The sequence below is a fragment of the Dendrobates tinctorius genome, unplaced genomic scaffold (genome assembly GCF_039654945.1).
Source record: "Dendrobates tinctorius isolate UK_male_01 unplaced genomic scaffold, ASM3965494v1 ptg000023l, whole genome shotgun sequence".
NCBI lineage: Eukaryota > Metazoa > Chordata > Amphibia > Anura > Dendrobatidae > Dendrobates > Dendrobates tinctorius.
Genome location: NW_027361691.1, coordinates 6727033 through 6751283, shown reverse-complemented (window position 1 = coordinate 6751283; position 24251 = coordinate 6727033). Strand labels below are relative to the sequence as shown.

Genomic DNA, 24251 nt, shown 5'->3' with positions numbered 1-24251 from the left:
GCAAGCTTGTGACCCTGTTGGAGGAAAAGTTGCAAAATCTCGAAGAGAGGTTAGCTACGTTGAAGATCATTAAGGAAGGTGAAGAGTTCTTGGACAGAGCAGAATTATCTCTTCATGTTACAGAAAGAGAAGAAATTCGAAGTGCACCTGAAGAAACATAGGAATGGAGACATGTGACCCAGAGAAGCAGGAGGATCAGGAGGCAGTCAGCACCCATACTGCTCAGGAACCAGTACCAGGCTCTCACGCAGGAAAACGATGAAGAAATACATCAGGATAAGACTTTGCCAACAAACAGCAACCTTGTACGCCTTCAGAGTCCTCCTGGATGGAGAAAGAAAAATGTTGTGAAGAAGAAACGGAGAGTGGTGGTCATGGGGGATTCCCTGTTGAGAGGAACAGAGGCCGCTATCTGCAGACCGGATATAACTTCAAGAGAAATGTGCTGTCTTCCAGGTGCAAAAATTAAAGATGTGTCTGACATTATATCAGGACTCTTCAGACCTACAGATGACTACCCATTCCTGCTACTACATGTGGGGACAAATGACACGGCAAGAAACGACCTGGAAACCATCTGCAGAGACTTTGAAGACTTAGGCAAGAAAGTGAAAGAACTGGGAGCGCAGGTGGTCTTCTCTTCCATCCTCCCAGTGGATGGCCATGGAACAAGGAGGTGGAATAAGATTCTGCAGGTGAACAACTGGCTACGTCGATGGTGCCGTCAGCAACTATTTGGATTTCTGGATCACGGAGTGAACTACTTATACGATGGACTACTTGCTAGAGATGGGGTGCACCTTACGAAGACTGGAAAGCATGTATTTGGAAGTCGCCTTGCTACACTTGTAAGGAGAGCTTTAAACTAGAACAACATGGGAAGGGAAGCAAAAGACCAGAAAAAGCCATACACCTGACAAATGCTATTGAGAACTCTGCTATTAGAAGTGGAAAGGAAGAACAAAGACGAAAGAATCTAATTAATAAAAATATTGGAGAAAGAGAAACCAATCACAAACTAAAATGTTTCTATACTAATGCACAAAGCATGGGCAACAAACAAGGAGAATTGGAACTACTAACACAGGAAAAGAAATATGATGTCATTGGAATTACTGAAACTTGGTGGGACAATACACATGATTGGAATACAAGACTAGAAGGATACAACTTATTTGCAAGAAACAGACTTGATAAACGAGGAGGAGGTGTCGCATTGTATGTTAGAAATGCGTATATCTGCACAGAGATTGAAGCTTCAGAGACTGGGAGTTCTGTGGAAACTGTTTGGGTAAGAATACAAGGACAGAACAATGGAAAGGACACCATTGTAGGCATTTACTACAGGCCGCCTGTGCAAGCTGAAGATATGGATGAACTCTTTATGCATCAAATGGCCAAGTTCTCCAAAAAATATGACATAGTTGTCATGGGAGATTTCAACTATCCAGACATTTGTTGGGAATCTCTCTCAGGCAAAACTAACAGGTCAAGGAAATTCTTATCCTCTCTTGCTGACAACTTTATCTTCCAAAAGGTAAAGGAGAAAACAAGGGGAACTGCTACCTTGGATCTAATCCTTATAAACAGGGAGGAAATGGTTGAGGAGGTTAAAGTGGCTGGGACCCTAGGAGGTAGCGACCATGCTATTTTAGAATTTTGGATAACTAGAGGCGGAAGACCTGTGAAGACTCAGACGTCAAGGTTAGATTTCAGAAAGGCAGATTTTAAGGGATTCAGAAAGAGAATTGGAGGGATCCAATGGCTGGATATCCTTAAAGACAAAAATGTCCAGGAAGGATGGGAAATCTTGAAAAATGAAATTCTCAAAGCACAGTTGTTAACAATTCCGAAAAGAGGGAAGAATAGGAAGCATTTAAGGAAACCAGGATGGATGAACACAGAACTTAAGCACATGCTAAAAAAGAAGAAAAAAATGTTTATAAAATGGAAAGAGGTAGGCATATCTAAAGAAGAATATAATGCTGTCTGCAGAACCTGCAGGGCACAAATCAGATTAGCTAAAGCTGAAAATGAATTGAGGCTTGCAAGAGATGTCAAAAGCAATAATAAAGGATTTTGGGGATATGTCAAAAGTAAAAGAAAAGTCAAAGATGCTATAGGATTTTTACAGGATGAAAATGATGAAATTTTAAGACAGGATGTTGAGAAGGCTGAACTTTTAAATTCCTATTTTGCATCTGTTTTCTCTCAGAAAGGAAATGTAACATCAACTGTTCTTCACTGTCCTATTAAGGGAATAGAAGAATCCAGGATATCTATAAACAGAAAGATAGTGAGGAAACACTTAGCTAACCTAAATGAATTCAAGTCTCCAGGTCCAGATGAATTACACCCCAGAGTACTGAAGGAGATAGCAGAAGAAATTTTTGAACCCCTCTCCATAATCTTTGAAAATTCTTGGAGAACAGGAGAAGTGCCAGAAGACTGGAGAAGAGCAAATGTTGTTCCTATCTTCAAAAAGGGGAAGAAGGTGGACCCAGGCAACTATAGGCCGGTGAGTCTGACTTCTATACCAGGAAAGATCTTTGAACAAATTATTAAACAACATGTATGTCAATACCTGGATAAGAATGAAGTGATTAAACAGAGTCAGCATGGGTTTGTAACTAATAAGTCATGTCAGACTAATTTAATTTCCTTATATAACAGTATTACTGATTGGGTGGATCAAGGAAATGCTGTAGATATAGTATATCTTGACTTCAGCAAAGCATTTGACAAAGTCTCTCATACAATCCTTATTGAAAAAATGACTAAGTATGGAATGGACAAGGCAACTGTTAGGTGGATTCATAACTGGCTTAGTGATCGGACCCAAAGAGTGGTCGTAAATGGCTGCACATCCAATTGGAAGAATGTCTCAAGTGGGGTACCACAGGGCTCTGTCCTGGGCCCTGTATTGTTCAACATCTTTATCAACGATTTAGATGAAGGAATTGAGGGTAAACTGATTAAATTTGCTGATGACACAAAGCTAGGAGGGATAGCTAATACTAGAGAAGAGAGAGAGAGGATTCAAAAAGATTTAAATAAACTGGAGAAGTGGGCAGCAACTAACAGAATGGTTTTTAACAGGGAGAAATGCAAAGTACTACATCTGGGCAATAAAAATGAAAAAAGCATATATAGAATGGGAGGAATAGGGCTAAGTGACAGCACATGTGAAAAAGACTTGGGTATACTAATAGATCACAGACTGAATATGAGTCAACAGTGTGATGCAGCAGCAAAAAAGGCAAATGCAATTCTAGGATGTATTAACAGAAGCATACAGTCTAGATCACGTGAAGTAATTATTTCCCTCTACTCCTCTTTGGTCAGACCTCATCTGGAATATTGTGTCCAATTATGGGCACCATATTTTAAAAAAGACATCAACAAACTGGAGCAAGTTCAGAAAAGAGCGACCAGAATGGTGACCGGTCTGCAAACCCAGTCTTATGAGGAAAGGTTGCAGGATTTGGGAATGTTTAGTTTGCAAAAGAGAAGACTGAGAGGAGACTTAATAGCTGTCTACAAATATCTAAAGGGCTGTCACATTGTAGAAGGATCAACTTTATTCTCATTTGCACAAGGAAAGACTAGAAGCAATGGGATGAAGCTGAATGGGAGGAGACACAGATTAGATATTAGAAAAAACTTTTTGACAGTTAGAGTGATCAATGAGTGGAACAGGCTGCCACGAGAAGTGGTGAGTTCTCCTTCAATGGAAGTCTTCAAACAGAGGCTGGACAGACATCTAACTGGGATGATTTAGCGAATCCTGCTTTGAGCAGGGGGTTGGACCAGATGGCCCAGGAGGTCCCTTCCAACTCTACGATTCTATAAATTCTATAAATTCTATAAATTCTAAAAACCAAAATTGTTATAAAGAAAAAAGGTTAACATTAATAGGGGTGCCCAAACTTTAACATATGACTGTATGTTCTTGTACATAGGGGCAGTATTATAGTAGTTATATTCTTGTATATAGGGGGCAAGTATAATAATTATATTCTTGTACATAGGAGCAGTATTATAATAGTTATATTCTTGTACATAGGGGGCAGTATTATAATATTTATATTCTTGTACATAGGAGCAGTATTATAGTAGTTATATTCTTGTACATAGGAGCAGTATTATAGTAGTTATATTCTTGTACATAGGAGCAGTATTATAATAGTTATATTCTTGTACATAGGGGACAGTATTATAGTAGTTAAATTCTTGTACATAGGGGGCAGTATTATAATATTTATATTCTTGTACATAGGAGCAGTATTATAGTAGTTATATTCTTGTACATAGGAGCAGTATTATAGTAGTTATATTCTTGTACATAGGAGCAGTATTATAATAGTTATATTCTTGTACATAGGAGCAGTATTATAATAGTTATATTCTTGTACATAGGGGACAGTATTATAGTAGTTATATTCCTGTACATAGGGGCAGTATTATAGTAGTTATATTCTTGTACATAGGAGCCGTATTATGGTAGTTATATTCCTGTACATAGGGGCAGTATTATAGTAGTTATATTCTTGTACATAAGGACCAGTATTATAGTAGTTATATTCTTGTACATAGGAGCAGTATTATAGTAGTTATATTCTTGTACATAGGAGCAGTATTATAGTAGTTATATTCTTGTACATAGGAGCAGTATTATAGTAGTTATATTCTTGTACATAGGAGCAGTATTATAGTAGTTATATTCCTGTACATAGGGGCAGTATTATAGTAGTTATATTCTTGTACATAGGAACAGTATTATAGTAGTTATATTCTTGTACATAGGGGCAGTATTATAGTAGTTATATTCTTGTACATAGGAGCAGTATTATAGTAGTTATATTCTTGTACATAGGGAGCAGTATTATAGTAGTTATATTCTTGTACATAGGAGCAGTATTATAGTAGTTATATTCTTGTACATAGGAGCAGTATTATAGTAGTTATATTCTTGTACATAGGAGCAGTATTAGGCTATGTGCCCACGCTAGCGTTTTTAAACGCTCAGGAAAAGGATCCCCTTTCCCAGAAAACGCGCGTCTTTTTCCGCGTGTTTCTTGCACGTTTTAGGCACGTTTTTTGACACGCGATTTCTGGGAACATTGGGGATGGCTAAAAACGCTGAGCAATGCGGGAATTAATGAGCATGCTGCCTTTTTTTGCCACTAAGCGATTCCTGAGCGGTTAAAAACGCATGCATTGGCACAAAAAGACAAAAACGCATGCTAATTTTATTTGATGCATCTTTTAAGCATTTCTGCAGCATCTGATCTGGCACAAACGCTGCCAAAACGCTTAACAAAACGCATCGTGGGAACACATCCTTATAGTAGTTATATTCTTGTACATAGGGAGCTGTTATGAATGGGTCACCGAGGAGAAAAAAGCAAAACAAGCTAAGTCACAGAAAACCAGAGAGATTGGTAACTATGCAGATTGCAGATCCCTGATCCTACCACACAACTAGCAGCAGCCGTGGAGCGTACCTACGATGTTCCTAGATGCTTCGTCACAGCCGGAGGATTAAATACGCCTGAAGCATGAAAAGGGGAAAACTAACTGCCCCAGAGCAGACCCCAAAGGAATAGACAGCCCCCACACATGTATTGACGGTGAAACAAGATGAAGGCACAAACACAGTCAGGAAAATAGGCTGAGCAAACGATGGGGCCCAAACTAACTAGAAAGGAAAGGAAAGACACTGTGTGCAACCTGCAAAAAACCCTACAAAAATGTCCAACACTTCTGATAGCGAAATTAACCCTGAAGTCACTAGACTTCTTCCACTATATCAGCACTCTGAAATATTCTGAGACAGAGCAAAAAGAGATCAAGCTAGTAAGGGACAAAAAGCAAATTGGCAAAATACTGATAAATAAGAGTGGAAATTCAGCACAGCCCCCAGCCAGGGCTGGCTGACCACACAAAAAACTGAATAGACCAACAAAATCAAGTGTGAACATTAGCAGAAAAACTTAGCTTTAGAAGACTGGAACAGAGCTGAAAACCATGAGCTGACAAGCCAGAAGGAATCACCAGCAACTGAATAGGGCGACGGCTGTCTTAAATCCAATCTGAGACTCCTGAGGTCCAATCGTCATCCTCATTCTCAGGTGGCAGATCTCCACCGATCAAATCAGCCTCACTACCTCACTACACCAGAGGGAGTCTGGAAGGAGAACTCACAACTGGTGAACCAAAGAATGAACTCACAACAGTACCCCCCTTGAGGAGGGGTCACCGAACCCTCATCCACGCCACCAGCCGATCAGGATGGGCCCGGTGAAAACCACGAACCAATCTATTGACATGAATATCGGAGGCAGAGACCCAAGAATTATCCTCCTGACCATAACCCTTCCATTTGACCAAATACTGGAGTCTCCGTCTAACCAAACGAGAATCCAATATTTTCTCTACCTCGTATTCCACATTGCCTTCAACCAACACAGGGTCAGGAGGTGCTGCCATAGGAACCACTGGCTCAACAAACCTCTTCAACAGAGATTTGTGAAATACGTTATGGATCTTGAACGTAACTGGAAGAGCCAATCGAAACGAAACAGGATTAAGACTTTCCATAATCTTATAAGGACCAATAAATCTTGGCTTAAATTTAGGAGATGCAACCTTCATAGGAATATTCTTAGAAGACAACCAAACCATATCACCCACTTTAAACCCCCCGGTTTAAAGTGGGTGATATGGTTTGGTTGTCATCTAAGAATGGTCCAATGGTCCTATGCCGGTTGGAAAATCGCTGGGCCGTTTCCTGATAGAGTGACAACTTATCCACCACTTGGTCCCATATCTGCTGCATTCTCTTAACCACAGTGTCCACACCTGGGCAGGACGAAGATTCCACTTGCCCTGAAGATAATCGAGGATGAAACCCAAAATTACAGAAAAAGGGTGACATCAAAGTGGCAGAACTAGCTCTATTGTTCAGTGCGAATTCAGCCAAGGGCAAAACTGAGACCCAATCATCCTGATCAGCAGATATAAAACATCTCAAGTAAGACTCCAAGGTCTGGTTTGTTCTCTCAGTCTGTCCATTGGTCTGGGGATGAAACGCGGAGGAGAAGGATAACTGAATTCCTAGATTGGAACAAAAGGCTTTCCAGAATCTGGAAACAAACTGGACTCCTCTGTCGGACACAATGTTCTCAGGAATCCCATGTAACCGAACCGCCTGTTGTAAAAACAAGGGCACCAACTCAGCAGAAGATGGCAACTTTGGGAGTGGTACAAGATGGACCATCTTCGAAAATCTATCACAAATCACCCAGATAACAGTCATTCTCTGAGAGACAGGAAGATCAGAAATAAAATCCATTGAGATATGGGTCCATGGCCTCTTGGGCACCGGCAAGGGCATCAGCAACCCACTAGAACGAGAACAGGGTTTAGACCGAGAACATGTCCCACAGGACTGTACAAAATTCCTGACGTCACGAGATAAGGCAGGTCACCAAAAGGACCGACTCACCAAATCTCTGGTACCAAAAATACCTGGATGACCAGCCAATGCGGAGCAATGAATTTCAGACATCACTCTCTTTCTCCACTGGTCAGGAACATACAATTTTCCCATAGGGCAACGCTCAGGTTTATCCTCCTGAAATTCCTCCAGGGCGCGTCTCAAATCTGGCGAAATGGCAGAAAGAACTACCCCCTCACCTAGGATGGTAGTAGGCTCGGTCACACTAAGAGAATCGGCAAAGAAACTCCTAGAAAGGGCGTCTGCCTTAACATTCTTAGTGCCCGGAAGAAAAGAGACCACAAAATTAAAACGCGTGAAAAACAAGGCCCATCTAGCCTGTCTAGGATTCAAGCGTTTGGCCGACTCCAGATAAATCAAATTCTTGTGATCGGTGAGGACCACAACTTGATGTCTAGCTCCCTCCAACCAATGTCTCCACTCCTCAAATGCCCACTTCATGGCCAACAATTCCCGATTCCCCACGTCATAGTTGCGTTCAGATGGGGAGAACTTTCGAGAAAAGAAGGCACAGGGATTCATCTTAGAAGTCACAGGGTCTTTTTGGGACAAAACAGATCCTGCACCAATCTCAGAAGCATCTACCTCCACCTGAAATGGAAGTGAGACATCAGGTTGCCGTAAAACTGGAGCTGAAGTAAATCTCTGCTTAAGCTCCTGAAATGCTGAGATAGCCTCAGGAGACCAATTCAGCACATCAGCGCCCTTCTTGGTCAGATCAGTCAGTGGTTTCACAATACCAGAAAAATTACCTATAAATTTACGATAGAAATTAGCAAAACCCAAAACCTTCTGAAGAGCCTTCAAAGAAGTAGGCAGAACCCAATCATAAATGGCCTGTACCTTGGCCGGGTCCATTTCAATAGTCGATGGAGATAACATAAATCCCAAAAATGAAATCCTCTGTACACCAAAGAGGCATTTCGATCCCTTAACAAACAGGGAATTCTCCCTCAAAATCCAGAACACAGTCCGGACGTCTTCCACATGAGAATCCCAATCACTAGAAAAGATCAAAATATCATCCAGATAGATGATCAAAAACTTATCCACAAAGTCATGGAAAATATCATTCATAAAGGACTGGAAGATAGAAGGGGCATTAGAGAGCCTAAAAGGCATCACAGGTACTCAAAATGTCCCTCCGGAGTATTAAACGCTGTCTTCCATTCATCCCCATGCTTGATGCGAATAAGATTTTACGCCCCCCTGAGGTCAAGCTTAGTTAACCAGCAGGCACTCTTAATTCTGGAGAATAAATCAGACATCAGAGGTAACGGGTACTGATATTTAACCGTCATCTTGTTAAGGGAACGATAATCAATACACGGTCTTAATGAACCATCTTTCTTGGCCACAAAAAAACCCCCAGCACCTAAAGGTGATGAGGATGGTCTAATATGAGCCTTCTCCAACGACTCCTTAATATAGGATCGCATAGCTTCATTTCGGGTACCGATAAGTTGAAAAGCCAACCCTTGGGAAATTTACACCCAGGCATCAACTCAATTGCACAGTCATAACTCCTATGAGGAGGCAAAGACGCAGACTTACTCTCACTAAATACATCAGAAAAATCGGCTAGATAATCAGGAATATCATGAGACTGAGGAGAGGTGGAGAAAACAGGAGCGTCCCTAAGAACACACTGACAACCCCAACTCACCACAGACCCAGATTTCCAATCCAAAACTGGATTATGAGTTTGCAACCAAGGAAAACCCAGAACAATAGTATCATGCAAATTATGCAGCACCAAAAATTTACAATTTTCTTGGGTGGTTTGGGGCAACTCGCATTGTCACCTGGATACAAAACTGAGGTTTATTCTCTGCCAAAGGAGTAGCATCAATACCCCTCAAAGGAATAGGCATCTGCAGAGGCGTCATGGAAAAACCACAACGTTTAGCAAAGTCCAAATCCCTCAGATTCAGAGCTGCTCCTGAATCCACAAAAGCCTTAGCGGAAAATGTAGATAAGGAGCAGATCAGAGTAATTGCCAAAAGGAACTTAGGTTGTATACTGCCCACAGCAAATGTGTGTGCAAAACGTTTCTCTCATTTTGGGCAGACAGAAATAGTATGAGAGACATCTCCACAGAAAAAACACAGCTTATTACGCCTTCTAAACTCCTGACGTTGCGCCCTAGACAAAACCCCATCACATTGCATTAGGTTCAGACGTTTGTTCAAAAGGTGGCAGTGCCTCCCGTGTAGTTTTACGTTCACGTAAATGCCGATCAACTTGAAAGGCTAATGACATAGAATCATCCAGACCAGAGGGAACAGGAAATCCCACCATAACATCTTTTACGGTCTCTAATAAACCCTTCAGAAAAAGAGCTGCCAATGCACTATCCTTCCATGTAGTAAGAACTGCCCACTTTCGGAATTTTTGACAGTATAACTCTGCAGAATCCTGACCCTGGTTTAATGCCAACAGGGTCCTCTCATCATGATCAACAGCATTAGGTTCATCATACAACAACTCCAAGGCTTGAAAAAATGCATCCACATTAGTCAGAATAGGATTTTCAGGTGTCAGAGAAAATGCCCAATCCTGGGGATCGCCGCGCAGCAAGGAGATGACAATTTTAACCTGCTGCACAGAGCTCCCCGATGAGTTAGGCTTCAAGGCCAGAAATAATTTCAATTATTCTTAAAATTCAGAAATTTAGACTGATCCCCAGAAAACACATCAGGAGTAGGGATCTTAGGTTCAGCAGCATGTGACTGAATGAGGTAGGTGGAAATTCCCTGCACTTCAGCAGCCAGCTGCTCCACACGATCAGACAATTGCTTAATCTCCATTAGGAAAAAGAAAAAAAAATCCTCCTACGGCCCCAGAGAAAAAGAGGAAAATATATATATATATATATATATATATATATATAAAAAAAAATTCTGACACTTTTTTTTAACAACTTTTTCCTGCTTATGAGTACTCAAGAGAGGTTGGTAACTATGCAGACTGCAGATCCCTGATCCTACCACACAACTAGCAGCAGCCGTGGAGCGTACCTACGATGTTCCTAGACGGTTCGTCACAGCCGGAGGACTAAATATGCCTGAAGCATGAAAAGGGGAAAACTATCTGCCCCAGAGCAGATCCCAAAGGAATAGACAGCCCCCAACATGTATTGACGGTGAAACAAGATGAAGGCACAAACACAGGCAGGAAAATAGGCTGAGCAAACGATGGGGCCCAAACTAACTAGAAAGGAAAGGAAAGACACTGTGTGCAACCTGCAAAAAACCCTACAAAAATAATGTCCAACACTTCTGATAGCAAAATTGACCCTGAAGTCACTAGACTTCTCCCACTATATCAGCACTCTGAAATATTCTGAGACAGATCAAAAAGAGACCAAACTAGTAAGGGACAAAAAGCAAATTGGCAAAATACTGATAAATAAGAGTGGAAATTCAGCACAGCCCCCAGCCAGGGCTGGCAGACCACACAAAAACTGAATAAACCAACAAAATCAAGTGTGAACATTAGCAGAAAAACTTAGCTTTAGATGACTGGAATAGAGCTGAAAACCAAGAGCTGACAAGCCAGAAGGAATCACCAGCAACTGAATAGGGCGTCGGCTGTCTTAAATCCAATCTGAGACTCCTGAGGTCCAATCGTCATCCTCATTCTCAGGTGGCAGATCTCCACCGATCAAATCAGCCTCACTACCTCCTGTTACCACCAGAGGGAGTCTGGAAGGAGAACTCACAACTGGTGAACCAGAGAATGAACTCACAACAGGGAGCAGTATTATAGTAGCTATATTCTTGTACATAGGAGCAGTATTATAGTAGTTATATTCTTGTACATAGGGAGCAGTATTATAGTAGTTATATTCTTGTACATAGGAGCAGTATTATAATAGTTATATTCTTGCACATAGGAGCAGTATTATAGTAGTTATATTCTTGTACATTGGGCAGTATTATAGTAGTTATATTCTTGTACATAGGAGCAGTATTATAGTATTTATATTCTTGTACATAGGAGCAGTATTATAGTAGTTATATTCTTGTACATAGGGGACAGTATTATAGTAGTTATATTCTTGTACATAGGAGCAGTATTATAATAGTTATATTCTTGCACATAGGAGCAGTATTGTAATAGTTATATTCTTGTACATGGAGCAGTATTATAGTAGTTATATTCTTGTACATAGGGGCAGTATTATAGCATTTTTATTCTTGTACATAGGAGCAGTATTATAGTAGTTTTATTCTTGTACATAGGGGGCAGTATTATAGTAGTTATATTCTTGTACATAGGAGCAGTATTATAGTAGTTAGATTCTTGTACATAGGGGGCAGTATTATAGTAGTTATATTCTTGTACATAGGGGCAGTATTATGGTATTTATATTCTTGTACATACAGTATACTGGCCCACCATAGTACTCCATACAGTATAATGTCCCCACATAGTGCTCTATCCAGTAAAATGGGTCTCACATAATGCTCCATACAGTATAATGACCCAGCCTAATGCTCCATACCGCTTAATTGCCCCATATAGTGCTCCATACAGTATAATGGTCCTCATATAGTTTTCCATACAGTATAATGGCCCCACATAGTCCTCCATACAGGCATGAATGTCGTGGACCAGATTTTGAAATGTGTGTCCTAATGTGTGTGGATTGGTCAATCCTAGGGGAAACTAAAGTCACTATCCTAGCTAACCCTACTGAACAATTATTGGAAAACCTTTGTAGGTACTTCTTTTGTTGTAATAATCTATGGAAATACTTTTATGCCCAAAAAGCCCAAAAGTATGTTCTAGTATTATTGCACATCATTGTAATAGTCTATAAAATTTTCACAAAAAAAATCCTAAATCAATATACTTCAGTAATATATAAATTTGGGCCCCCCATGATAGGATCTTCCTTAAAGCAACAAAACCAATATCCATTTTATTATACATCTTAACCGTAACGCTTTGTATAGAAGAAAGCAAAAAGTTTTTCTTGCACCTTTTGTAGGAAAAAGAAAAAATCAAAATCCCAGAACTGATCTGACACGATACCACAACCTGCTTGTTCCTCATCCAGCGATGTCTTACGAAGCGGCTCGCGAGACCAAGCTAATTGCTGCCTCTTTAAGAGCGGCGATGAGTAAAAAAATGAAAAAAAAAAAACAGTCTAGTGTCTTTAGACTGGAGGAGAGGAAAAAAATGGAAGCCTTTTTCTTTTCCTCCGGTGATTCACTTAGTGAAAATGTTTCCTAGAGAAACGACGTCCCTATTACAAGATCGGGGACATTTCTAATTTTTCACCTTAACGATTTGCTCCGTCCTTCCCTGCCGTCGTAAGTTTGCTAATTGAATATTTTTGGACCTAAATAAGCGGCGGCTCGACGCTGGCTGGGGAGAGTCTTGACGCTTTCATTCAGTGCCTTTAAGACATTGCTCTCGCTCGTTCCTTTTTTTTTTAAGTCAGGAAAGCGAGAGATCAATGCAATTTCTAAGTGACAGCGATACGGAGGCTTCCCCTCATCCTCAGGATCCTGCTGCCTCCATGCTCCGCGCTGCAGAGACCAGCTGAACTCGCTTCCATATGTTCCTTGTTCCTTGCAATGTTCTTTGCCTGTTACTGTGCACTCAGGACTAACGTCAAGGTAAGGACCCGTCTTAATCCCCTTCTCCGTCTCCTATCCGTGGGGAAATCTGCATTGGCAGAAAAATGTCTAACCCCCGTCGGTTTCAACACTTTGGAAGATCCGGCTCAGCTTATGATCTGCTATTACAGGTGGTTGGTGCCGGTCTGTGCGTCAGGTCTTGGCGCTCGGTCGGTAGACTCTATTGTCCTATACGTTTCCAGCAACAGATTTAGGTTGTCGGATTTTTCTTTTTTTTCTTCCTGTTTCCTTTTGTTTACAAACAAGTTGTGTTTGAAATTCTGAAAATTCCGTTGATAGAATGTTCGTTTGAATTTTGAATTTAACTCTTTTGGCTCCACGCCGATCGGACGTCAGTTGATGCAGTGAGTCTCGGTCGCTTTCGTGGTTTATTTTGGGGTTGCATCACATTTCAGAAGGGTTAAGATTTTTTTTTTATTTTTTTTTATTGCCATTTTTATCTTTTTTTTTTTGGGGGGGGGACCCGAACTTCTATGATCTCAGCGGATACAATGTAACAAGATGTCAAGTCGTGCCCTAACCTAACTTTTAACATCAATACGAGAAGTAGACCAAAGAGATACCGTCGTCATGTGCGGATGAAGCCGAGCTGACGTGATGATACCTCGTAGTTTACTGAAATTAGCGATGGGGCGATTTGGCTTGAAAAAAAAGAAAGAAAAAAAAAAAATCACGCAGCCCCCCCCCTTCCTTTCTAATGACACATTTAGCTCTGCTACATCTGCGCATAATTACTCGTACGGACTCACGATTCACAGGCGGGAGATGACGAACCGTTTCAGCTCTGCTACAACTGTGCTATTTGTGAATGCAGCCAAGTTTCGGCGTTCTGTGTCACATCAAGAACTGACAAAAGGCGTTTCGTGCTCGCCACTCTTCTTCGAGTGGGAGAGACGTAGGATTCGACACGTTTCCATAGGAGATAGCGAGCGGTTGTATTTTTATCCTGCGAGGTCAGATAGAGAAGGTTGCTGCTCGCTGCCGGTGTAGTTCATACTTTTATATAGGGTCGATTGACTCTATAGCTATAATGCGGGACATTAAGATTGTTCTTGTTTGTTCTCCTGGGGGCTTTGTCGCAAGGATATATGTTAAAAAAATATATATATATATAAATAGCTGCATGAAGAAAATTCATTGCACCTTCTCTGCCGATTCCTGCTCTCCGCTGCCCTTTTAAAAGGATACTATGCCTATTCCTATATACTAAAGCTATACAGGTGAAGGCAATCTATCGCTCTGTCATCAGCTATTTCTGGCTGGGGAAGGGCTCACTGTAGTGTAATTCAATGAGATGAGTGACAAGAAGTCCCAAAATTCACCCGATGACCCCAGAAAACATTTACATACTTTTAGTTGGCTGATCTTGACTGCCATTACTATTCTCTACTTTTGAGGGATTTTTAATTTTTTTTTTTTTTTGCCCTTTTAAACAGACATGTCAACTTAATCCGTATTACAGGGAGGCCCCCCTTTTTTTTAACTCAGCGAGTGACATATAATTTGTAAATCAAATTAAAAATGATTATCTATTGGATTATTTTGATAGTGGCCAATATACTTTACTTTTCTTCTGAAATCGATGCTGTTCAGAGTCCGGGATGCAGCAGCTCCTGGAACCGAACAAGAGCCATGAACAATGTAACTGTATGGTCTGATATGGGGTCAGGATATTTTCTTTTGTCTGATCATGGTGTCAGTCATCTGGTATTCATTTATCGGTCATCTCCAGAGTCTCATAGTCATATTGAAAAGGCTACTTTTTACGGGGTTCCGATATGTGGGTTGAGATTTAAATAGGAGTCGGATTTTAAGATAACAGTCTCGCCATTTTCATACTGGATGATTTGGGTTTCCAATATAACCTATAATACCATTTCCTTATGATGAATATAGCTACTATAATACTGCTCCCTATGTACAAAAATATAACTACTATAATACTGCTCCTATGTACAAGAATATAACTACTATAATACTGCCCCTATGTACAAGAATATAACTACTATAATACTGCTCCTATGTACAAGAATATAACTACTATAATACTGCCCCTATGTACAAGAATATAACTACTATAATACTGCCCCTATGTACAAGAATATAACTACTATAATACTGCTCCTATGTACAAGAATATAACTACTATAATACTGCCCCTATGTACAAGAATATAACTACTATAATACTGCTCCTATGTACAAGAATCCTATGTACAAGAATATAACTACTATAATACTGCTCCCTATGTACAAAAATATAACTACTATAATACTGCCCCCTATGTACAAGAATCCTATGTACAAGAATATAACTACTATAATACTGCCCCTATGTACAAGAATATAACTACTATAATACTGCCCCTATGTACAAGAATATAACTACTATAATACTGCTCCTATGTACAAGAATATAACTACTATAATAATGCCCCCTATGTACAAGAATATAACTACTATAATACTGCCCCTATGTACAAGAATATATCTACTATAATACTGCTCCTATGTACAAGAATATAACTACTATATTACTGTTCCCTATGTACAAGAATATAACTACTATAATACTGCCCCTATGTACAAGAATATAACTACTTTAATACTGCCCCTATGTACAAGAATATAGCTACTATAATACTGCCCCCTATGTACAAGAATATAACTACTATAATACTGCCTCCTAGCTGTGAGGTTGTGTGTCAGTGGTTCTCCTGATGTCTGGAGCAAGCCCAGGGAGTGGCCACCCTGGGCGGGGAAGCTCCCCTGGCAAGGCCCAGGCTTCCCGGCCTACACTGGGACTAGCCTCCCAGGTTTCTACCAATGGGAATGTTAATCCCAAAGCCACTGTGAGTCCAGTGAATGCAGCGAGTCAAAGCTGCAGCAGTTCTATGAAGAAAGAAACAGTTGTGAGTAAAGTTTTGGGAGGAAAACCTTCTCCAGTTCCAGCAAAGAAGCCAGAAGGAAAAGTGTTGGTGAGTGATGGAATCCAGCTGAATGTAAAGTCTTGTTGCTCCCCAGTCAGTAAGCATCTCCTGCCAGGTGCACAGGTGAGATCGGCCCCAGCTGTGCAGATCACCTCTGCTGCTTCCAGGCAGAGACTGACGTCTTTGGAAAGGCAGACAATGCAGGAGAACCTACAGCAGCATGGCAGTATGGCGCGGTCAGGACGCACATGGTCACAGTCAGGTGGCAGCGATAAACCTGCTGCGGAGCCTGCATCCAGCCAAGGGGCCACAAAACCATCTATGGTGGACCCGCACAAGACAGGATTCAAAACCCCTGTACCCGTGGTCAAGACTAAGCCTGTGGAGCCGGCGCGTGCACCCGAGCTGCAGCTAGCGGATGAGATACCAGGACTTGTCCGAAAACTGGGTGAGTTACAGCAGCAAAAAAAAGCGCTGCAAATGGAGGTAGACTTCATCTATAGTCTAAAGACCGCTAATCCTGCCAGTAATGACGCCTATGACCTGAGACTGAACACACTGGGAGTACAGCTGGCGAGTGTTGTGCAGGACACTGAATCTGTGCTGGAGAGCATGGGGCCCCTGGCAGAGACCTACAGGAACCGCGAGCGGTTCGCCTCCTATAAGCAGGACTGTGCTGTAGAGGCCAGGACCCCTGATGTTCAGGACGGGACCCCCCAGCAGCGGACACGGCCAGTGTTACAGGCTGCCCGCTTCTGCTTCCAGGAGGGAAAACAACTGCAGCAGCAGGCAGCTCAGTGTGAACAGGAGCATACACTTCAGACTGCAGCAGAGGCACCACAGGTCCCAGAATGCCCCACACAGGAGCAGGACAGTATTTCTGAGACTGTTTGTGCTGATGAGGCTGAAGCACAGACTGTGGCTGGGGATACTGTGCCCATGGGGTCGGGGGTTGGAGGGGTTTCACATTCTGTAATGGACGTTGCACTGTCTGATGATAATGATGCTGCTCATGATAATGTGCATGATATGTGTGATTATCCCCCTTTGCCATCCAGTCCACAAGGTGTGACAGCGCCCCCTGCTGCAGGCCCTCTCCCTGTCAGTCAGCCCAGTGTGACCCGGCAGGTGCCCCCCAGGAATGCCTGGAGCCGCGGCGCCCCATCCTTCACTTCCAGTGCCAGGTACACCGGCCAGACATTCAAGCACATTAATGTGGTGCGGTTTAAATACATAGGTGCCAAGGAGGATCTGCCACAACGCAGGTATGTGGTGAGAGAGCTGCTCTGCGGCCAGATGGGGTTTGTGGCAAATGAGATACTGGCAGTGTCTAATCTTCAGGACAGGCAGGGCTACGAGGTCAGCTTCAAGCTCATGTCTGACCTGGATAGATTCTGGGCCAATTACCCCAAGTTCAGAGATGCTGAGGGCTGGAATAAGTTTGTGTTGGTTCCTATCTCCAGGCCAGACACTGTCACAGTGAATATCACCTTCTGGAATGAGGCCGTTCCTCCACAGGACATCGAGGTGTGGCTCCGGAGACACTGTGACCTCATCTCTGGACTCACCAAGGTCAGAGATGAGGATGGTATCTGGACAATGGGGTGGCGGGTCTTGGTAAAATTGCGGCAATGTAATAACATCACTGCCCACTTACCCAACTCCTTCTTCATTGGGAGGGAGAAGGGAAGGTGTTATTATCCCGGGCAACCCAGAAAGTGCTTCAAATGTGGTGGGAAAGGTCATCTGGCTAACGCCTGTACTGTGGTGAAGTGCAGTCTGTGTGGGGCAATCGGCCATGTCGCTGCAGACTGCCGGGACGTCAGGTGCAACCTCTGTGGTAAGATGGGCCACCCTCACAGGGACTGTCCAGACGCCTGGCACAACATATGCAGAGTCTTCCCTGATGAGTTAGTGATGGCAGGGGCAGAGGCTCAGGAGGATGAGGATGTGGTGGCAGGGACACATGAGGAGGAGTGTTTAATGTCAGGAGAGATGTTGACCAGCTCAGATGCCCACCAGGAGTCCACTCAGGCAGCACCAGAGAAGCAGGGTGCAGAGGGGAACATGGAGGTCGTCCATCAGGTCCAGCAGCCTCAGATAGCCCCCCCTTCAGCATCGCTGTCTGTATCTGATGACTGGAACATTAATAATAATAAAAGGAAGAAAAAGAACACATCCTCCCGTAAACCTGAGGCAGAATATGACACTGGTCAGAGTGCTAGTAAGAAGGTTCAGAATTCTGCAGGAGTGATGGTCGTGTCCAACAAGTATGGAGTTTTATCTGACTCCAATGGTGACGATTATGAGGAAGAGTTGAGGAAAGTTGATGCTGAGTGTGACAGGGACATAGAGGATCATCCCCCACCAAAGCGGAAGCCCTTATCTGTAGACCCTCAGGTAGAGTCTGACATGGACACCAGTGGTGGACAGAACATCTCTGACTCATGATGATGGCTATTACTTTGCTCTTTCTATATTGTGTTGTGATGGCGGGGTTCTCATTGACAGTGACCTCGAGCAATGTGAATAGCATTAAGCTGAGGAGAACTAGACACACGGTGTATGAACATCTCAAATATCTGGACACAGATGTCATCTTCCTGCAGGAGACACGACTGACATCTCTGGGGCTTATGAGAGAGGCTGAGAGGGAATGGCGGTCCGGTCCTTCTTTCTGGTCACTGGCTGTGGAGCCTTACGCCGGGGTCGCTGTCCTGTTTAACACCAATGATGTGACTGTGCATAGGATGACGGAGGTGGTCATGGGAAGATGTCTGGTCCTGGAAGTCACTGTCCATGGGAGGCGACTCCGGCTTATTAACATCTATGGGCCACAGACAGTGACGGACAGGATCCAGCTGTTTAATGACGTCAAGCCTTACCTCTTCACTTCTCTTCCAGTGGTGATGGCGGGGGACTTTAATGCCATAATGACATCAGGTGACAGCTCCTCGGGCAGGGCAGTGACCAGGGACGGTAAGGTCCTACATAACGTTATAATGCAGGCAGGACTGACCGACGTTTTCACACAGGGTGGGCGACAGCCAAAATTCACGTATTCATGTTCCAACAGGAGCAGTAGGATAGATTTTGCTTTTGTCAGTCCTACTGAGGCTGTCGGCGCCCTGAGTGAGAAGGTCGTCCCTTACTCTGATCACCTCGCCTTGTGCTTCTCTTTGGGTTCCTCTAACCGTCCGGACATTGGTAGAGGGTTGTGGAAGCTTAATTCCAGTCTCCTGGATGATGCCTATGTTCAGAGCCGTGTTCACTCCCTTATCCAGCTTCATCTAGACAGGGTTGACTTCTATGACAACATGACCGACTGGTGGGAGGACGTCAAGGAGGATATCAGATCCCTCTTAAAGAGACTGTCAGTTAATAAAGGGAGGAATAAGTACAGCCAGTACCTAAAGCTGCGCAAAGAATTGGAGTCACTGTATTCGGCGGGCGGGGATGACAAAGTGAAGATCGACCGGCTGAAATCTGAGATAAAGCAGTATCAGTATAGCAGGTATACCTCCCTGGTTCTTGAACGGGATTATGGGTCCTTAGGGGCCCCTGATCCCTTTGAGAATTGCAGGGAGAGGGTGGCCAAAAAAATGGTCACGGGTCTCATTGACTCCCAGGGTGTATTGCAGGATTCACGGGAGGGTATCCTGGAGGTGGTGAGATCTTACTATGCTGACTTGTTTCAGAGGAAAGTTTTGGATAAAGATAAGATGGCTCAATTCTTGGAGGCAACTCCAGCGCCTGATACTAATGATCTGGACTTTTCTCCTTTGACAGCAGAATTAACGGTGGAAGAAGTTAAGGAGGCTATTGATAAGTTATATCTGAAGAAGGCACCAGGTCCAGATGGTATAACAGCAGAATTTTATAAGAAATTCAGAGACCTCCTGGCTCCAATTCTCGTGGATGTGTATAGAAATTGTCTAGAAAATCACCTGATGCCTCCATCCATGAGAGTGTCCTCGTTAATTCTGCTGTCTAAAGGTAAAGAGCCGAGTGACATCAAGAACTGGAGGCCGATTGCCCTCTTGAATGTGGACAGGAAGATTCTAGCAAAGATCCTATTTTCTAGATTAGTCTGTTTGTCCCCGGCACTGTTGGCAGGCTCTCAGTTTGGCACAGTAAAAGGGCGGAACATCTCTGGAGCAGTCATCTCGATACGAGAGATGTTTGAGAGATGTAAAGCTCTGCGGTGTGGGAGATATGTTGTTAGTCTGGACCAGGCTAAAGCCTTTGACAGGGTTGATCATGACTATCTGTGGGCCACTTTGTCAAAGTACGGTATTCCGGGACAATTTGTGGATTGGGTGAAGACGTTGTACAGAGAGGCGGTGAGCTTTCCTCTGATTAATGGTTGGCAGGGTGACACTTTTGGAGTTGGGGCAGGGGTGAGACAGGGTTGCCCAATGAGTCCGCTCCTGTATGTTTTTGCCCTAGACCCGTTTCTGAGGTCACTGCAGGAGTGCGATTTTCAGGGGGTGCCGGTCCCCCACTGCCCGCCTCTGAATGTTGTTGCCTATGCGGACGATGTGACGCTGGTGATCTCCAATCCTCGTGAGGTGCAGATGTTATCTGCGTCCATCAGAAGCTACTCAGAGGCCTCCGGGTCTCTGGTCAACCTTGAAAAGAGTCAAGCTCTGTGGACATTAGATACTGAGCCCAGCTTTGATCTGCCGCAGTTTTCCAAAGCCTCCACCCATATTAAGATCCTAGGGGTTAAATTTGGGAGGGATGATAATGCCACGCTAAATTGGGAGGAGAAATTGGAAACCGGAAATGCAAAGGTTCAGCGATGGAAGAACTGGAGGCTGACCTACAGAGAAAGGGTCACAATGTTGAAGACTTACCTGGTCCCCGTTTTCTTGTATGTCTCTGTCATTTTCCCTTTACCAGAATCTTTCTCAGCGAGGCTCTTCAGCCTGTTCTTCCAGCTCTTGTGGGGGAATAGGATGAACCTGATAAAGAGGGGAATAACATACCTACGGCGGAGAGAGGGTAGGCTGGATATGTTGAATCCAAGGGTTTTCTTAGACTCCTTGTTTCTAAAGGTGAATTTTGGGAACATGGACTCAAACAGTAGCTCCCTGTGGGTAAATAGTATCAGGTACTGGATATTGCCTTTTGCAGAATCTTGGGTGCGAGGCGGCAGTCTCAAGAGGAGGAGATGGACAGGTGACCACCTCCCCCAGTATCTGGACTATGGTCTGAAGTGTGTTAGGAGGTGGGGACTGGAGAGGTCTTACATTGAGAGCAGTACGAGAAGAGACCTGTATGCTCGTGTATGTAGGACTTTCTTCTACTCTCCACTGGCCCTGAGAGATTGTGTCACCACCACCCTGCAGGAAAGCCTTAGGTTCCTAAACGGGAAACGGCTTCCTCCTAAACTGTTTGATGTCACTTGGCTTTCACTGCATAGTCGGCTCTTTGTCAGAGGGAACCTGAAACATCTGTGTGTCTCTGATCGGAATTGTCCCCTTGGTTGTCAGCAGGAGGAAACTATGGAGCACTTTATATGTGATTGCTGGGGAGGGAGGAAGATCTGGGAGGAAGTGTCAGATAATCTAAAAATCCCCAGACTGCGGACTCTAAAGTATCCTGACATAATCTATGGTGTCCCCTCCACTGTTAGTAACATCAACAGAGAGACAATGTACATTATAATCAGTGTCATCAAATACTATCACTGGCACATGAGAACCCGGGTGTCACTGCACAATGAGCCGTTCGATCACACCGCTGCCGCCAATCAGGTTATGTCAGAACTCCGGTGGATAAAATCACTAGAAGTTGGAAGGAGTCCAAGAAACATAACGTTATGGAGAAACGTAAAATTCAGTTAGAAAATATGATAATGTTTTGGTTTTTTTTGTGTTTTTTTTTTTTTTTGTTTTGTTTTTTTTCCCTCTAACTTTCTTTTTCCATCCCCAGGTGTGGACACTTTAATTTATTGATGAATATGATCTGATTATTAGTGCTGTGTATATATTACCTAAGTGGTTTGTGTTTTGTAATACTGGATGATTTTTGTTTTATTATAATTGTATTTATGTTTGGGTTTTATAATAAAAATTGCCCCTATGTACAAGAATCTAACTACTATAATACTGCTCCTATGTACAAGAATATAACTACTATAATACTGCTCCTATGTACAAGAATATAACTACTATAATACTGCTCCCTATGTACAAAAATATAACTACTATAATACTGCCCCTATGTACAAAAATATAACTACTATAATACTGCTCCTATGTACAAGAATATAACTACTATAATAATGCCCCTATGTACAAGAATATAACTACTATAATACTGCCCCTATGTACAAGAATATAACTACTATAATACTGCTCCTATGTACAAGAATATAACTACTATAATAATGCCCCTATGTACAAGAATATAACTACTATAATACTGCTCCTATGTACAAGAATATAACTACTATAATACTGCTCCTATGTACAAGAATATAACTACTATAATACTGCTCCCTATGTACAAAAATATAACTACTATAATACTGCCCCTATGTACAAAAATATAACTACTATAATACTGCCCCTATGTACAAGCACATAACTACTATTATACTGCCCCCTATGTACAAGAATATAACTACTATAATACTGCTCCTATGTACAAGAATATAACTACTATAATAATGCCCCTATGTACAAAAATATAACTACTATAATACTGCTCCTATGTACAAGAATATAGCTACTATAATACTGCCCCTATGTACAAGAATATAGCTACTATAATACTGCCCCTATGAACAAGAATATAACTACTATAATACTGCCCCTATGTACAAGAATGTAACTACTATAATACTGCTCCTATGTACAAGAATATAACTACTATAATACTGCCCCTATGTACAAGAATAGAACTATTATAATACTGCTCCTATGTACAAGAATATAGCTACTATAATACTGCCTCTATGTACAAGAATGTAACTGCTATAATACTGCTCCTATGTACAAGAATATAACTACTATAATACTACTCCATATGTACAAGAATATAACTACTATAATACTACCCCTATGTACAAGAATATAACTACTATAATACTGCCCTATGTACAAGAATATAACTACTATAATACTGCTCCTATGTACAAGAATATAACTACTGTAATACTGCTCCTATGTACAAGAATATAACTACTATAATACTGCCCCTATGTACAAGAATATACAGTTGTGGCCAAAAGTATTGACACCCCTGCAATTTTGTCAGATAATACTCAGTTTCTTCCTGAAAATGATTGCAATCACAAATTCTTTGGTATTATTATCTTCATTTAATTTGTCTTAAATGAAAAAACACAAAAGAGAATGAAACAAAAAGCAAAACATTGATCATTTCACACAAAACTCCAAAAATGGGCCAGACAAAAGTATTGGCACCCTCAGCCTAATACTTGGTTGCACAACCTTTAGCCAAAATAAATGCGACCAACCGCTTCCGGCAACCATCAATGCAGTTCTTACAATGCTCTGCTGGAATTTTAGACCATTCTTCTTTGGCAAACTGCTCCAGGTCCCTGATATTTGAAGGTTGTCTTCTCCAAACTGCCATTTTTAGATCTCTCCACAGGTGTTCTATGGGATGCAGGTCTGGACTCATTGCTGGCCACCTTAGAAGTCTCCAGTGCTTTCTCTCAAACCATTTTCTAGTGCTTTTTGAAGTGTGTTTTGGGTCATTGTCCTGCTGGAAGACCCATGACCTCTGAGGGAGACACAGCTTTCTCACACTGGGCCCTACATTATGCTGCAAAATTTGTTGGTAGTCTTCAGACTTCATAATGCCATGCACACGGTCAAGCAGTCCAGTGCCAGAGGCAGCAAAGCAACCCCAAAACATTAGGGAACCTCCACCATGTTTGACTGTAGGGACCGTGTTTTTTTCTTTGAATTCCTCTTTTTTTCTCCTGTAAACTCTGTGTTGATGCCTTTGCCCAAAAAGCTCTACTTTTGTCTCATCTGACCAGAGAACATTCTTCCAAAACGTTTTAGGCTTTTTCAGGTAAGTTTTGGCAAACTCCAGCCTGGCTTTTTTATGTCTCGGGTAAGAAGTGGGGTCTTCCTGGGTCTCCTACCATACAGTCCCTTTT

General features: G+C 42.4%; 1 protein-coding gene across 6 annotated transcripts in view; it reads left to right on the top strand.

The window, feature by feature from the left end:
• Nucleotides 1-24251, top strand: part of DLG2 (discs large MAGUK scaffold protein 2) — a 1750933-nt gene that overhangs the window by 435713 nt on the left and 1290969 nt on the right. The window contains exon 1 of one of the 6 annotated variants that reach the window (XM_073569198.1): nucleotides 12684-13155. The exons of the other annotated variants lie outside the window; for them this stretch is intronic. Within the exon in view, the coding sequence (XP_073425299.1) occupies nucleotides 13114-13155 (42 nt within the window). The 5' untranslated portion in view covers nucleotides 12684-13113. Of the gene's footprint in view, nucleotides 1-12683; nucleotides 13156-24251 lie in introns of those variants that run through there. 6 annotated transcript variants of the gene reach the window in all.